General features: G+C 45.9%; 1 protein-coding gene across 2 annotated transcripts in view; it reads right to left on the reverse strand.

Annotated features, from left to right (window-relative positions):
* SMYD3 (SET and MYND domain containing 3) overlaps window positions 1-16,546 on the reverse strand; it is a 779,235-nt gene that overhangs the window by 205,513 nt on the left and 557,176 nt on the right. For both annotated transcript variants that reach the window (XM_045084747.1, XM_004756807.3), the window contains exon 8: window positions 9,403-9,513. In XM_045084747.1, the coding sequence (XP_044940682.1) occupies window positions 9,403-9,513 (111 nt within the window). The remainder of the gene's footprint in view (window positions 1-9,402; window positions 9,514-16,546) is intronic.

The raw sequence follows: 16,546 nt of genomic DNA on the forward strand, positions 1-16,546 counted from the left end.
AATACACATTCTTTTCAAGTACACATGGAACATTCTCCCAAACAGATCACATGTTAGGCCACAAAGACAAGTCTCAACAAATTCAGAAAGACTGAAGTCATTCCATGCATCTTCCACAACCACAACACCATGAAGTTAGAAATCAACCACAAGGAAAATCTGGAAAGAGAACAAATACACAGAGGTTAAATAACATGCTACTAAACAATGAAGGGGTCAACCAAGAAATCAAAGAGAGAATTTAAAAAATACATGGAGACAAATGAAAATGAAGCCCAATGGTGCAAACTCAGGGATGCAGCAAAAGCTGTTGTGGGAGGGAAGCTTATAGCAATACGGGCGCACCTCACGAAGCAAGAAAAAGCTCAAACACACAACCTGACCTTATACCTAAAGAAGCTCCCAAAAGAACTAACCAAACCAAACCAGTAGAAGTAAGGAAATCATAAAGATTAGAGCAGAAATGAATGAAATAGAAACTAAAAAAGGGAATAAAACAGACCAATAAAATAGGAGCTGTTTTTTGAAAAGATAAACAAAATTGATAAACCTGTAGCCAGACTCATCAGAGAGAGGACTCAAACAAACAAAATCAGAAATGAGAGAAAAGAAATAAAAATGACTCCACAGAAACACAAAGCATTATAAGAGAATATTATGAAGAATTATGTGCCAACAAACTGGACAACCTAGAAGAAATGGATAAATTCCTAGAAACATATAACCTGCCAAAACTGAATCAGGAAAAGCAGAAAATTTGAATAGACCAATTACCAACAATTCAATTGAATCAGTAATTAAAACACTTCCAACAAACAAAGGTCTAGGACCACAGCCTCACATGTGAATTCTACCAAATATTTAAAGATGAGCTAATACCTATTCTGCTCAAAGTACTCCAAAAATTAATGAGGAAGAAAAGCTTCCAAATTCATTATATGAGGCCAGCATTACCCTGATACTAAAACCAGATAAAAGACATAACAAAAAAAGAACTATAGGCCAATATCTCTCATGAACATAGATGCAAAAATTCTCAACAGCATACTCGCAAGTTGAATCTAACAATACATTAAAAAATCATTCACCATGATCAAGTGGGACTCACTCCTGGGATGCAAGTGTGTCTCATTATTCACAAATCAATCAGTGTGGATACATCACATCCACAAGAAAAAAAGTAAAAACCATATGATTATCTCAATAAGACAACAGCTTTTGTTGCTTTTATCTGCAACAAAAGCATTTGACAAAGTAAAACATCCATTCATGATCAAAACCCTCAACAAAGTAAGTTTAGAGGAAACATACTTCACCATAATAAAAACCATACATGAAAATTGCACAGCTAACATCATACTCAATGGTGGAAAACTGAGGAACAAGACAAGGATATCCACTTTTGCCATTTGTACGCAGGAGGTCCTAGCCACAGCAATCAGATAAGAAAAAGAAATAAAAGGCATAAATATTGATAAAGAAGTGGTAAAACTTTCACTATTTGCAGATGACATGATACTATATGTAGAAGACCCTAAAGACTGCACCAAAAACTACTAGAACTGGTAAAAGAGTCCAGTAAGGTTGGAGGATACAAAATCAATATACAGAGATCTGTTGCATTTCTGTGCACTAATAATGCGGTCGCAGAAAGAGAAATAAGGAAAGAATCCCATTTATAATTGCACCAAAAATAATAAAACACTTAGGAATAAACTTAACCAAAGAGTTAAAACACCTCTGTTCTGAAAACTATAGGACACTGATGAAAGAAATTGAAGATGACACACACAAATGAAAAAGCCATTCCATGCTCATAGGTTGGCAGAACAAGAATACGGTCAAAATGTCTATACTATCCAAAGCAATCTACAGATTTAATGCAGTCCCTATCAAAATACCAATGGCATTTTTTTTCTTGACATCACTATGCATCTACTGGATTACAATAATGATTACAAACAAAAGAAAAACTGACAAAATCAAGTGGCAAGCATGTGGGGTAATTGAAATTCTCACTCATTGCCTGTGGGAGTTCAAAATGGTACAGCTACACTAGAGAACAGTCTGGCAGTTTCTTGTAAAGTTAAGCATATATTCACTATGTAGCCCAACCAGCCCACTCCTAGGTATTTACACAGATGAAATGAATAGTTATGTTCTCACAACAACCTGTATGTGAAGGTTTACAGTGGCTGTACTGACAACCACCAACCACTGAGAAAACCGAATGTCCTTCAGCTGGTGAATGGATAAACTGCGGAACAGCCACATAATAGAGCACTATATGGCAATAAGAGGGAGCCAAGTACTGAGATTAGAGAGTTGTGTGTGTGTGTAAAACAACGCGGTGCATATTGAGTGCGTAATGTTACGTGAAGGAACCCAGAATTGAATGAATGCCTGTCTGGATCCACTCATAGGATGTTCTGAACAAAGTAAAGCTGCAGCGACAGAAAGCGCGTCAGAAGTCAGCAGGGGCTGGAAGTGAGGGAACTGGACATGGGGGGAGGAGGAAGACCACGAGGTGGGAGGAAGGAATCTGGTGGGGGGAAACGCGACTTTTCTTGGAGTAGTGGTGGTGGTTGCAGACGGCATGCGTTTTGAAAAGAGTGAATGTTACTGAATGAAAATGAGACTTGAATTTTATTTTATTTTTTAAAAGATTTTATTTATTTATTTGAGAGGAAGAGAGATAGTGAGAGAGAGCGTGAGCCCAGTGTGGACCCTGAGATCATGACCTGAGCAGACGGCAGATGCCCAACCGACTGAGCCACCCAGGTGCTGGGCGGGATACTTAAATCTTTAAAAAACAGGAAGAGTCTATTTGCTCTTCCTAAAAGGAGAGCGACAGCATAGTGGAGAGGGTAAAGATATGGCCTGCGCAGCTAAGAGCCCCAGTTACTGCATCTGTGAGACAGGAAGAAGGGTGCCGCCCTCCTTGAGTCATGGCGACTGGATGAGACGAGGTGTACGAATCACTCAGCCCAGGACCGAGCATGAGGGACGTGCCCCCAGAGCTCTAGCAGGCATCCTAACATAGAACATTCCCTGAGAAAGCTCACTCCTTCTCCAGCACTTCCTGGATGCTGCGCGCCCCGTGGTGGGCTACATATGGTGCCTGGGACACGGGAACCCAGACGTCTGTGTCCCAGCCGCTGTCACCAGCCCCCGCCTCAGCTCCCTGAGCCAGAGCCTCTTGCAGACCACAAGCTGAAAGAAAAGCGTTTTTGTGCAAGACCTGGAATGGCTGCAAGAGAGAATTCCTGTCACCACAAACTGCGGAGCCACCCTCTTCTTGCCCTGGGGTGGAATTCTGAACGCACCAGAGCACCCCGAAACAGCCCGGGAGCACAGCTGCCTGCTGTCTGGGGAGAAGGCGGGGCTGTGACGAGCCGGCAGCATGTTCCAAGGAGACACAATAGCTGCATTGTTGATCTCCCGGGCCAACTTTGTAGGCCGCAGACCAGGACCATCTCACCTAGCCCAGGAGCCTCTCCCATTCCGTGGCAACACCGCAGATGGCATCGTGTGGTCAGGAAGTCAACCTACTCCTTTCCTCCCTTGAGCGTTCAGTGCAAGCCAGCCCTGAGCTCACCCCAGGGACAGCCTTTCTTCTGTTGTCGGGAGAAGCAAGGCAGAGAAAACACATACTCAGAGTGGGCTTGGACCCCGTGAAATCTGTCTTTGTCTGTCTGTCTCTCTCTCTCTCTCTCACACACACACACACACCATTCTTCAATCCCTGCCAAATCTTCCTGAAGATAAGGTAATCCGGTTACGATGAAAACATCAGACACAGGGCCCACGCTCCACTTAGGCTGTTAAAACCTATAATATGAAACAACTCAGAGCTGGTTGAGCTCATCAGCCCGCCACAAGGCATTTCTGCTTACAATTAATTTAGCAAAATGGAAGAAGGCAGCAGAAAAAAATCTCGGTTTACTAAATGACCTTTAAGTAATTGCTTGTATTTTAAATAGACTCAAGTTACCATCAACTTCTTCTTGGGCAGAGAACTCTCCTTCCCTTTGACTACAGCTTTAATTCTAACACTGCCTTGATTACTGCTTCAGAGAATCTCCGTTTCTTCCGTGGCTCACTCCTGAATCTGCTGCCCGCTTACCAGAGTCTAACGGAATAGCCCCGTCGAGGCTCAGCGTCTGCAGGACCTGAGCACAGCACCCCTGGAAGGCGCTCCCCATGTAGGGTGCTGGGCCACTTCCGGCCTCCATAATGCACAATATCAGGGATCCTCAGAAGGGACCAAAGAGAGGAAATCCCATGCTACACACGAGGATCTGCAAACACGGGCTGAAATAATTACCAAGGACAATAACTAACAGCTTCATTCCTATGGAAGAGATTACAAAGGAAATGGAGTTAGCATTGAAGCATCAGGAATGAGAAGCTTACTAGGGCTTCGCCCCGGCTTCCTGCCCCCACCCCCAACAGAGCCATTTATTCAACTGCTTCCAGAAGGGATACATTTCCAGAATGACTCTGCTCAAGTCTCTCTCCACAGAAGGCCCTGTGGTAAAGGATCTGGATCCTTCTGGGGATCTCAGACAGGCTGGTCCTGGGTGAAAGGCGCACACGTACTTGGAAGCCCCCAGCAGAGTGAGATGGTTTATCCTCACCTCTTCTCTGCCTCTAAAGCTTTGAATTCACACTTAACAGGCTTGAAAAGCAAATCGCAGACATCCCATCAAGATGCTCTAAGACTTTGAAGTGCTCCCCTCTACCCTAAACCCCACAGCGACGGTGAGTAAAAGAGAAAAAGAGAAGCCAGAAATAGCTTTATTAATTCAAAAACAAGAAAAAAACATCTCCCTGGACCAAGAATCAAACAGCAAAGCAAAGCAAGACGCCAAGCTGATGCTGGGGCCTCCTCCGCTCTGGAGGCAGCAGCAGCAGGAGCGCCCTCCGTTCCCGTGGTTAGAATGGACTAGAAAGGCTTCCCGCAAGAAAGGCGAGAGGCTTTAAGCCAGCAGATGAGATATCTGTTAATAGAAAGAGGCAGAAGACACAGGGCTGATGACTTTTTCCTTAGGCTAAGTAGATATAGAAGCTCTGGGCCTGGAAAGGTCAGAAGACACACTTCTAGGTACAGAGCACCAAGATGCCCATCGCCTACGTAACTGTGTCAGCAGAGCCCCGACACCACTGCGGCCCACTGGTTCCAAATGCCATGACTCTGAGGGGGCTGGGAGAGGCCGGTGCATGGCCAGCAGAGAGAGGGGATGCGCAGAGAAGTAGAGAAAGGAGCAAAACCAAAATACTTCCCACACGAAACGAGCTTGTGTTATCAAATTCCAAACCACTTCGTGAACTGCGATGCTAAGAAAGATAACCAACAAAAATCAAAGATCAATGAAATAATACATTATATGTTAATTTTTTTAAAAAAATTAAAAAAAAAATCAAAGATCAGAACATGAGTTCACTCCAGTGGATAAGCTGTGGCTCTGACTGGCCAAGACTCTTGGGGGAGTGACAGAGATGCTCAACAAGGTAACCAACACAGGAGGATTTGGGAGGAGAGAGTACGAAGGTGTGAAGCAGGGATAGGGAGAAATAAAACACGAACTGGGAGATACGGGGAAAAACCAAACTTGAGATCCTAAGAATGAAAAATAGTCCTCAAAGCAACCCAGTAGCAAACGACATCCCTAGCATGTGATTTAAGGGAGCTTTAGCTCTAGAAACATGAAATAAATGCCAGAAGCCGAAAGGGAGTCATCTTGGGAGCAGGAGAGGGAAAGTGGTTTTGTTTTGTTTTTTTTTTTTTAAAGATTTTATTTATTTATTTGACAGAGGGAGAGAGATCACAAGTAGGCAGAGAGGCAGGCAGAGAGAGAGGAGGAAGCAGGCTCCCCGCCGAGCAGAGAGCCCTAACGTGGGGCTTGATCCCAGGACCCTGGGATCATGACCTGAGCTGAAGGCAAAGGCTCAACCCACTGAGCCACCCAGGAGCCCCGGGAAAGTGTTTTGAACTGGCTTCTAGCACTTTGATTTTTCAAATTGTATGCACCTATCACTTACATAAAAACTAAAATACAGAACTGGAAAGACAGCAAGAAATACCATTAACGAAGGATCATCTGAAGGTTATGCCGTCCTTGCTTCCCTCTGTATAGTGTAAATTTTATTCTCAGAAGGGAGCAAACCATCTGGGAGATAGGAAACAAGAGTAGATCAATTTTAACCCTTTGTGTTACTTTCATTAAATTATAATTTGAAATTGTGTCTATCAGCCACATTGAAGAATATAATAAAAAATCAGCTATTTAAATAATTGTGGAAGTCTGCTAAGGACATTACCTTAGGAATTGTGTGGGACCCTCTGGAGTGGCTCTGGCCTCAGTACTGGGAAAAACTGGGCTTCGGCCCAGGAACCTTGTGTGTCCAGCCTCATGGCTACTGTAAATTCTGAAATTAGTCCTTTAGCTTTGGCTGCTGGGACATTTAGAGTAATTTGTGATTGGTTTCTGGTCACTTTAGAGGATCCAACAGAATGCCTTTGGGGCACTGACTTGCTTTTGTCTCATTTCCTGTCACTCTTATTTCACAAATTAACGTAAGATTTACAGCCATTTTAGCATACACACTCATCTGCCTACATTTACATATTTACACCGATATGCAGAGAGATGTGTATTGATGTGTGCCTGAAAGCCCATCAGAGGCTTCTGAGTGGTGGGAGGGTGTGATGAGACAGAACTCATTGGGGAAGGAAGAGAAAGGAAGGGAAACACAGTAGGTTGGCCTTTGGGGTCATGGCCTTGAATGCCAAGCTGAGTCTGAAGTTTTATCCTGAAGATTAAAGCCAATGACAAATGTTTTCCAAAATTCCGAGTAAAGCAGTGACATGGAAACTGCGGCGGTTCAGAAAACTTACTGTAGGACAGGGTGCAGGACGAATGACCGAGGGGACATGGAGGGCCAGGGGCTATTTCAATAATCCAGGAGTGAGGTGAGGCAGCGGCATTACTAGTAAATGGACAGACACCATGTTTCAGAAGAAGGATCAGATGTAACAGGCTTTAGGAAAGAAAAAGTGACATGGGCAGGAAACACAGCTTTTTTTTTTTTTTTGCCATAAAGCAGGTGACATCCAAGGAAGCACGCTGCATACCAGCCACAAACTTACAGAAACCATCAGTGCCTGTGGGTCTGTTACTCTGCTTCTGTGACCTAGGATTCTGACTTGTGCAAACCACAGGAGAAGTCAAATGGTTCTGAAACCTCCCTTAGAAGGTAAGTTCTATTCCTTCCAGCAATTAAGCTGCTGATGACTAGAAATGACACGTAGCTCCACACGTGCCAATTACAGCCGCTCTGAAAGGCCTCCTGCCTTCCTGAAGCCGGACAGCACACGGGCCCAGCAACATGCAGACGGCACCCTGATAAATACCACTTGACTCGAAACCCTGCTGAGATGAATTTCTCAGGGTCCAAAAAAAAGCAGAAAAATAATGTTGAAAACTTTAAACCTTGGAACCAAAGTGAATTCAATTTTGACTTCAGTAGTTTTGAATTTGTAATCTTTGGGGGATGCACTTAAGCTGGCTTCATACCGGTCTTACTTTGTCAAAGCAAATCAGTGATACGGAGATTTCAGGAGGAACATTTACATCACTAAACAGAATAAAATTCTCGGGTAAATAGAAACTTGAAAACAAAACTGACGAGCTGATTGAAATCACATCTGTAGTCTCATCTCAGGGTATATACCCCACTCGCTTCTCCTAGGAAACATTTAGAGAAATGTGGGTAACAGAGCTGGGAGGGGCTTTAAGGGCGTCCAGTTTAATTGCAGGTGTTAGACACCGTGTTTGTCTTTCTCTGTCCGACTTATTTCAGTTACCATAATGCCCCCAAGGTCCATCCATGTTCTTGCAAACGGCCCGATGCCATTGTCTTCAAGGGCCGAACAGTCATCCAGTGTATATACACCACGTTTTCCTGAACATTCATCTATGGTTGGACATTAAAAATTGTTTCCATGTCTTGTTTATTGTAGACAACGCTGCGATGAACGTGACGATGCGGCTATCTGTTCAAATTAGTGTTTTCATTTCCTTTAGTTAAATACCCAGAAGCGGAACTTCTGGATTATACGGTTGTTCTAGTTTTAATTTTTTGAGGGACATCCGTAATGTCTCCCACAGTGGCTGCACCAGTGTGCGTTCCCACCAACACGTCCCACACAAGCCTCCCCTTTTCTCCACAACCTCACCAACACCTGTTATTTATCTTTCTGAGTCTAGCCGTGCTGACAGGGGTGAAGAGATACCGATGGCCAACGGGCACATGAAAAGATGCTCAATGACGGTCTGGGGAGAAATCCCAGTGGATCCCCTACAATCCCGGCACAAGTGGCTGTCACAAAGGGCTAGCACAAAGGGCTAATTCTTGGGCAGGAATTAGCAGCGGGTCCGACTTTTCCCGTTTCGTGCATTTATTTCTTTTTCACTAAAAACTAACTGTGTTCACTGATTCCGGCCTCGGTAGAATGAGCACAAGGTCCCTGAGCTCCCGCAGTGAGAACCGCAGCCTCTCTCCATTGATGTTGACCCCAGAGACTGCAGGGCATTGTACGGTTGCGAGGGAGGAGGACTAGATTCCGTCTCAAGATCTAAGTTTGAGACTTGGTTTTGCCATGATTTCTTCACCCTCTCCCACAGGCACACCTCTGAACCTCTCTGAGTTGCATTTCCTAATTCACAATTCTTGAGTTAAATGACAGTGATTATAAAAGACTTCCCACAAACACAAAACACTCTACAAAAGTAAGATTTATTCAGATAACTCAATTGTGTGCAAACTAAAAGTCAATAGATTTGATGTGAGGAAAGCACATGAATAAAAGGAGAAAAGTTTTTTTTTTAACCTAAGTTCATTCATTGTCTTTATAGCTTTTATTTTGGCTTTTCTTTCTCAGAGAGTAAAAGTTGCTAGAGATAAGTGATCTCTCTCTGCTATGAGCATTATAGCAAAAAGGCTTATAGACCAAATTTTAAGGAAATAACAAACTAGAATTTGAGCAGCAGCTTCAACAGCCATAACGTACCCCAGCACCCCGCTGTATGCTCTAACAGCGCGCCGGCCTTCAGGGTCCTTTTCGTTATATGTTTAACGCCTAGATTCCCTCCAGAATCAAGTTCCATAGATCCCTACCTGACATTAAACCTCTCGCCGCTTCGTGGGTGCTAGAAGTTCAAGGAGATAAAACACGTGTCCCACCACGCATTGTTTTTATCCACCTCCGTTTCCCACTCTGCCCTGAGAGTCATTTCCTTGAGGATTGATAAAAGAAAAGCAGAATTCTCTGAGAGGTCACTGGGATCCTGCCTCTGAGATGCTCCAAGCTGGCCCCCCCCACACCCTGCCACGTACCTTGTCTTGGGTTTGGCATCGGAAACAGTCACATTCGAAACAGTATTGGTCCCTCAGCTGCTTGCGGCGCTCCTCACTGGTCATCAGCATGTCCAGGTAGCAGATGGTGAGCTGGGGGGTGGTTGCACAGAGGACAGGGTCACGTGGCTGCAGTGCTCAGCACCTCTAACACGTGCTTACATCACTGCTGATTATTTAAGCAGAACACATTTTGAACACACCAAAAAGCACAAAAAGTAAAGAGACTACTTACAATCTACGCAAATAATCACATGTAAAATTTTAATGCATTCCCTTCGGGTATTGTTGTGTGGTGAGCACCTGTATATTATACACTTACTTTAAAGACCCAGACTCCTGATCACTATACACTTGGACACCTCATCTCTGAGCCACCAAATAAGAGACTATTGAGAGCTGGTGTGTGTCGGGTAGTAAACGCTATAACCATTTGTGATCAGAGAAGCCAGATCAATTCCGGCCACCAAAGGGGAGGCAGGTGACATACCCAGCTGTTCTTAAATCCTAATCAGTCCCGCAGCCTCATGGAATCTGAAGTCAACCAAATTTGGTGGCTTTGAAGTTAGGAGACCGTTTTACTTGTGACTACATAGATTTAAAAAAAAAAAAAAAGAAGAAGAAGAAGAACTAATGTCAGAACGGGATCCTAGATGGAAACCCCTCCTTGGGCCTTCAACAGTGGTTATGTTGTCTTGAATGGTGAAAGGTCAAGCTTCACTTGGAGACATGGGTCTTTGGGTAACATTGTGATGTTCACACATTCCACACTCGACCAGGCTAATTCAACATACACAAAATGGCCCCCCGATCCCTTGGCCTGTTCCGTTCCTGCTGGACCTGTCCCAGTCCAAGCTGAGAGCAATGCAGCTTTCGTGTCCTTTAAGCAGAAAGTTCAAAGTCATCCTTGACTTCATTCTCCCTTTCCAATTCTTGCCCAATCCACCAGGAAATTCTGTGCACTCACGTTAAAAATATAGCCAGAATCTACCACTTTCTATCTCTCCCAATGTGACTGTCCTGGTCTGAGTTGCCTTCCTCTCTTGCCCATAAAACAAGCAAGTCTCACAGCCGGTCTCCCTGCCTCCCCTGTCCCTCCCGCACGACACCCTCTAGGCGGTGATTCTCCATGATTTTCTTTAAACCTAAGACAGATTGTTAAGACAGATCAGCTCTTCGCTGTGTTCAAAATGCTCCAAAGGACCCTGCTTTTGCTTACGGGCCACATCCTGACAAGGGGTCCCCACAGCGCAACTCAGCATGTGGTTCCAGGGGCTGTGTCACCAGTCCACAGTAATGTCAGAAAACAAACGCAAAGGAATGTTTAGAAGCTTCTACAGGAGTCTGGTAAGATACTTTATATGACTCTAATAATAAAACACTGGGCTTTTAGCTCCTATGTTTTTAAATTTTCATTTTTCCAATAATTTAATTTCATGAAATTTAAAAAAATATTAGTCTGCAATGGATGAAGGCTAAGAATAATTATAACGATAATCTCAACAACAATCACCACCAGCCCAGTTCCCTAATAAGCACCAACTCCCCACCAGCCTTCGGTTCTCCTGTCCCCATGCACCCACACTCCCACGCCCATCCAACACACTGGCTGTGTCCCCTGTGGTGCTCCCAGAACCCACAATGGGGCCCCCTCACTTGTGCTGGGTTTCAGTCAATCTTGCTTCCTCCCTGGAGTCTGACCACCCGACACTCCCCACCTCGGGCCCCTCGTCCCCTCCTACTTTTCTCCTTTTCTCGGCAACAGGTGTCCACTTGTCACATACTATGTACAATACTTCTGTATTCATTTTTATGTGTAGAAGGTAATCTTGGGGGTGTGTGTGGTGGGTGGAAGTGGGGGTGCCACAGGAGAGGACAGCAGCAGGGCCATCCACTGCAGAAGGTGACCAAAGCTCCATAGAGCGAAAAATTCCCAGGTGCTTTTTCTTAGATGTAAAGTTTTAAGACTTAAAAGAAAGCACTTTGTGTCTACAAAGCACATCTTACATCCTGGAAAGCATGGTAGAGCACAGAAGGCCACGGTCTTTGACAGAAAACATAGCTTCGGGAGGACCACAGTGGAAATGAGGCCTGGTCAGCCAGCCAGAGCGGTCTCAGCCAGCCAGAGCGGTCTCAGCCAGCCAGAGCGGTCTCACCCAGCCGGAGCGGTCTCAGCCGGCCAGAGCGGTCTCACCCGGCCAGAGCGGTCTCAGCCGGCCAGAGCGGTCTCACCCGGCCAGAGCGGTCTCAGCCGGCCAGAGCGGTCTCACCCGGCCAGAGCGGTCTCACCCAGCCAGAGCGGTCTCAGCCAGCCAGAGCGGTCTCAGCCAGCCAGAGCGGTCTCACCCAGCCAGAGCGGTCTCACCCAGCCAGAGCAGTCTCACCCACCATGGCTGTCCCCAGGGTGACAGGAGCCACAGCTGGGTCTGGCTGGCTGGCTCTCTCTAGACCCTTCCCACGTTAGGCAACGATAACACGCCACTCTGAAACACAGAAACAAGAATATCTAGCCTCCGGAAGTATAGACGCTGGTGTCACTGAACACCTAGGACGTGCCAGGCACTCACGGAGCAAGGCAGCACGCGACAACATGCGACAATGTGGGTGGATTTGCACATCCACATCAAGCCGGATAGTCTTTCTGCAACACAGCTGCTTCTCATCCTTCCAGGGGCTGAACGGAGACTCGCTTCTTGAGGGGCTGCACCAACACTGACCCTAAAACGCGTAAGCCTGTGCGACACAGTGTTCGATGACAACGGGACTCCTTCGGGATGGAGTCCCGTTTTTTGCTTTGTGATCTGAAGCCAGAGCTGCCTGGGGGCCATCCAGCAGGCAAGTTCCTCTTGTTTATAGACAACACTATGTACCAAATTCCAAATAACCAATTCTGAAACGGCCTTGTGTTTCTGTCTGGGGCAACAGAGGCATTCGCCTTGTCTCAGCAGCCTCTGAGGGCCCTCGATTCCTTAAATGAGTTGACGGTAAAACGAACTGAACTCCATGCTCCCTCTTGGGTTGGCTCTGGGACTCTCCTTAATCCAGCCCGACGGCAGTCATCAGCCCCCGCCATCAGATCAGATCAACTGGCAGTAGTTACTGCGTCAGTACGACGTGCCCTGTGTGAGGCCAACAAATCCAGGGCCAGAGAAAGAAGTGTGGCTAACCCAAGACTGAATTACACGGGCCAAAACTCATGAGTGATCATGCCAGCCAGTGAACAGCCAATATGACACTAGTTATCTCATTTAACCCCACTACACAGACCCTGACGGAGTCCGTCCCTACCCTGTTTCTGCCCGTGACCACTACCTGCACTGGGCTATGGCTTCCTAACGCGCCTCCCCACCGCCTGTGGTCTAGCTCTCATCTTTGAAACTTCTCTGAGAGATCTTCCTAAAACTCACATCTCATCACATCATTTCCCTATGGGAAGATTATTTATTTATTTATTTGATTTATTATTATTTTTTTATTATTTATTTTATTTATTTATTTGACAGAAAGAGATCGCAAGTAGGCAGAGAGCCAGGCAGAGACAGATGGGGAATTTCTTTTCTGGAATCTCTGCTGAGCAGAGAGCCTGACATGGAGCTCGATCCCAGGACCCTGAGATCATGACCTGAGCCGAAGGGAGTGGCTTAACTCGCCGAGCCACCCAAGTGACCCCACGTGACGATTTTTGATGACTTCTTGCTGCCTGGGGGGTAAGGCACACAAAGGCTTCCCCACTGATCTTCTGTCTGCCTTTCTAGCCTGGATATCTCTCCGGTCACTTTCCAGTCTTCACGGTTATATACCCTGCAAAGCCTCGGAAACAGTGTGGGTCCTGAGCACCCCTGCCCCTGCCCCTACCAGCCTATGCTTGCCCAGCACCATCGGCTTCTTCTGAGTGCTCTCAGCCCGCAAGCTTGACTCAAACATGCCACTTCCCGCGAAGACTGCCCCATCCCCCCCCTTTGTGCCTCCTCCATGTTCCTCCAAGTTCACAAAAGACTCTGTGTCAAAACTAAGGGTCTCAATGGCAAAACATTTTTATGCATATTTTCGGGGGGGGGAAGCACCATAGGTTACTAATGGGCAATGACACTGAAATCATTTTATCAGCCAAAGATAAAAAACCTTTCTTGAAGACTCGCTGCTTCACCACTTTTACTTAAGAATCTGCTCACTACGCGTAGGGCTCATTTAGCAGGAACGTAAATGTGAAACTTGCCATTGATCAGTGGATGCTTTAATGGCATAGAACAAAATCGCATTAAAATATTAATGCCACTGACCATTGCTTTGCCATTTTAGAGCAGCTTTTATGGGAAATGCAGTAAATCACTTGCAACATTAGAGTGAGATGATGAAAGATATCTGCTGGATATGGATATGCTGCTTACTTGAAAATTTCAAGGCAAAGGAATCCCTTTTCCATGAAGTCCATCTTTTCATTAAGTACAAAAGAGTGGATAAGAAGACCAAATTAAAATTAGACTTCGTTTTCATTTCTGGAATCACACGGTGACAATTACGAATTTTGCTGCGGGTACTGGCTCTGAACGGAAAGCAAGACAGCAGGTCTCACTTATCTTTCAAATCACACCTGCCTGCTAGGCTTTCTCCTCTCGTTGTCACACCCTTGTGCTCCGTCATTAGCAAATCAGGCTAATTTTAGCTGCTTCTTCAGATCCCCCATCATGAGCTGCCACCCGAATTCCTCCTGACTTCGGGGTGCCACTGTCACCTCTTGCTTGGATTACTGCATCAGCCTGACCCTCACTGATCCAAACTTGCTTATACACGGAAAAATAGACTGCTGCTTCAGTGGCACCCCATCGCCTGTCCCCAACTCCTTCACGAACATCTACTGAGTGCCATCTCAGTCCCATCTACTGAGTGCCTCCCATAGACCAGACATGGCAGGAGTTCCTTGATAAAGCCCCCGTGGGGTCCTACAATCACTTCCGGCCCCTGCACATTCCTTCCTCAGCTGGTCACATTCAAAGTCTCCAGTCTATTGATTAGAACACTTCCTGCTCCTTGAAATCACTATCCTGTCCCTTGCCTCTGTGCCTTTGTCTAGAACGCCTTCCTGTCTCAGCCAGCTGGAACTCTATGGATCCTTTGAGAGTCCAAGTCACTTCTCTGGAAGCCTTTCTTATCCCTCCCTACCCGGGGCCCTTCCACTACTTGGGTGCCCCGATCCGAATGTCTATAAAGCCCCGTGTACTTTATCCTACTGTACTTTTCCTATTGTTGCTACTTTCTGTTCTGTGCCAGTTTTCTTGTTTATACCTTAAGCTCCTGAAGGCAAGGCTAGGTCTTACTCATCTTTGTATTCCCAATGCCCACCCCAGGACACGACACCCAATTAAGTAGTCAAATGAGTTAGCACATAACTAAAGAGGTCTGAGGGAAGAAACAGACTGTCTTAATCTCACAACAATTTAAATTAAAACTGATAGGACAGATGCTGATATGCTCAGTTTGTGCAAATCACATTTCTCGAAGTTGATATGGCTCCAGAGGTAGCATCTGTAAGAGCTACAGCCTCTTCTCACCAAGAATTCCCAGGAGGGTGGCCCAGACTGTCCAGCTTTCTTCCCTGATCCACATTTTAGAACACTGTCAGCAGATAATACGCATTTCATGGTTTACCCAAACCCTGGAGAGGCAGCCGTTAGCAATCCAACATGAGGGCCATCCCTCAAACCTTACTATAGACCTGTCTGTAGCAGGTACTAGATGAGGAGACAAAAATCCCAAAGCAAAACCAAACCAAACCAACTAACCCAAACCAAACCGACAGACCCAACAACTCAGCATTGCCGTGGAAATCCTGAAGTAGCAATGTGTAGCAGACAGCGCTGGTTTGAAGGGAAGGGTCTGAAAGGGGTCCATGGAGTGGCTTCATGTGTGGAGAAACAAAGGGTAGGAAATTTCCACGGTGACTTCTACTCTGGAAACTTCGTAAATCCCCAGCTCTCCTGGGCTGAGGTCCGAATGTTCTCATCTTACTGGCAACGGCTAGCTCTTGTGTTACTTTCTTTCTGGGGCCCACGGGACACACCTGGAGATTAGAGGTAGTTTTAAAAATGGCTCTAACATTCAATTCCACCTCTGTTTTGCCTTCAGCAAGCCTTATTCACTCACTCAACAGACACAGAGTAAGGATTTTCTCTACAAGAAGCACTATGCAGTGTTCGCTCATGGAGCCTATATTCTGGGACTCACATCCCAGGGAGAACAAGCTAGCACTGGGGGCTCCCTGACAAGCAGTAAAGCCAAGATGCAAAGCTGATGCTATGAAACTGCCAAAAGCTTCCAAATTTACTTCCTTGCTCAGTTGATCTAAAGCAAATATTTGCACAGTAAAAAGAAACTGCCCTTTTAATCAACCTCAAAATGTTTTTTCTCCTGGTTCCCCCTCCGCCTCATGTCTGCCCCAAGGGCCCAGTTTGAAATGTGCAGGAGGAGTGTCGGCGGTGGGGATGGGGCGCTACAGGCATCAGGGGACTCAGGACAGCAGCCTTCAGCAACGCACGCATCCTACACAACGAGCTGCTGATCCATCCGGAATGCCAACGGTTCCCTGGGTGATAAGCAATCCTGGTCTTTATGGAAGCTCACTTGAATGGAAGTCAAGTCAACAGGGAGCCATGGATGCCTCCTGGGGGATAAGGCCAAGTACCGGGTACTGAAGAAGATACGGAAGTAAGACACAACGGCCTGCCCTCATGGAGCTTATGGCCCAACAGAGAGGTCATCAGAAGAGCCAGAGGAGATCTCAAAGCAAAAGACATTTCCTTCAACCTGGGAAATCGGGAAGACGTTTATAGAGAGATGATGTTTGACAGGACTCAGAAAGGTGTGTAACATTAACACAGGAACATGGGGGAAGGGCGACAATTGTGCAGACAAAATGTCACCCACCAAAACATGCACGATGGGGTGGTAAAAATTTTATTTTCTGGAAAAAAAAAAAATCAAGCTCATAGACATAGAGAACAGATTGGTTGATGCCAGAAGTGGGACAGGGGTGCCAAATGGGTGAAGTGGGTCAAAGAGAACCAAGTTCCCATGATAAAGTCCGTACAGCATGGGAACTACCGGCAACAATACTGCAAAGCCTATTTGA

This window comes from Mustela putorius, unplaced genomic scaffold, assembly GCF_011764305.1.
Source record: "Mustela putorius furo isolate JIRA1106 unplaced genomic scaffold, ASM1176430v1.1 tig00000785_pilon_pilon_pilon, whole genome shotgun sequence".
In the NCBI taxonomy this organism is placed as follows: domain Eukaryota; kingdom Metazoa; phylum Chordata; class Mammalia; order Carnivora; family Mustelidae; genus Mustela; species Mustela putorius.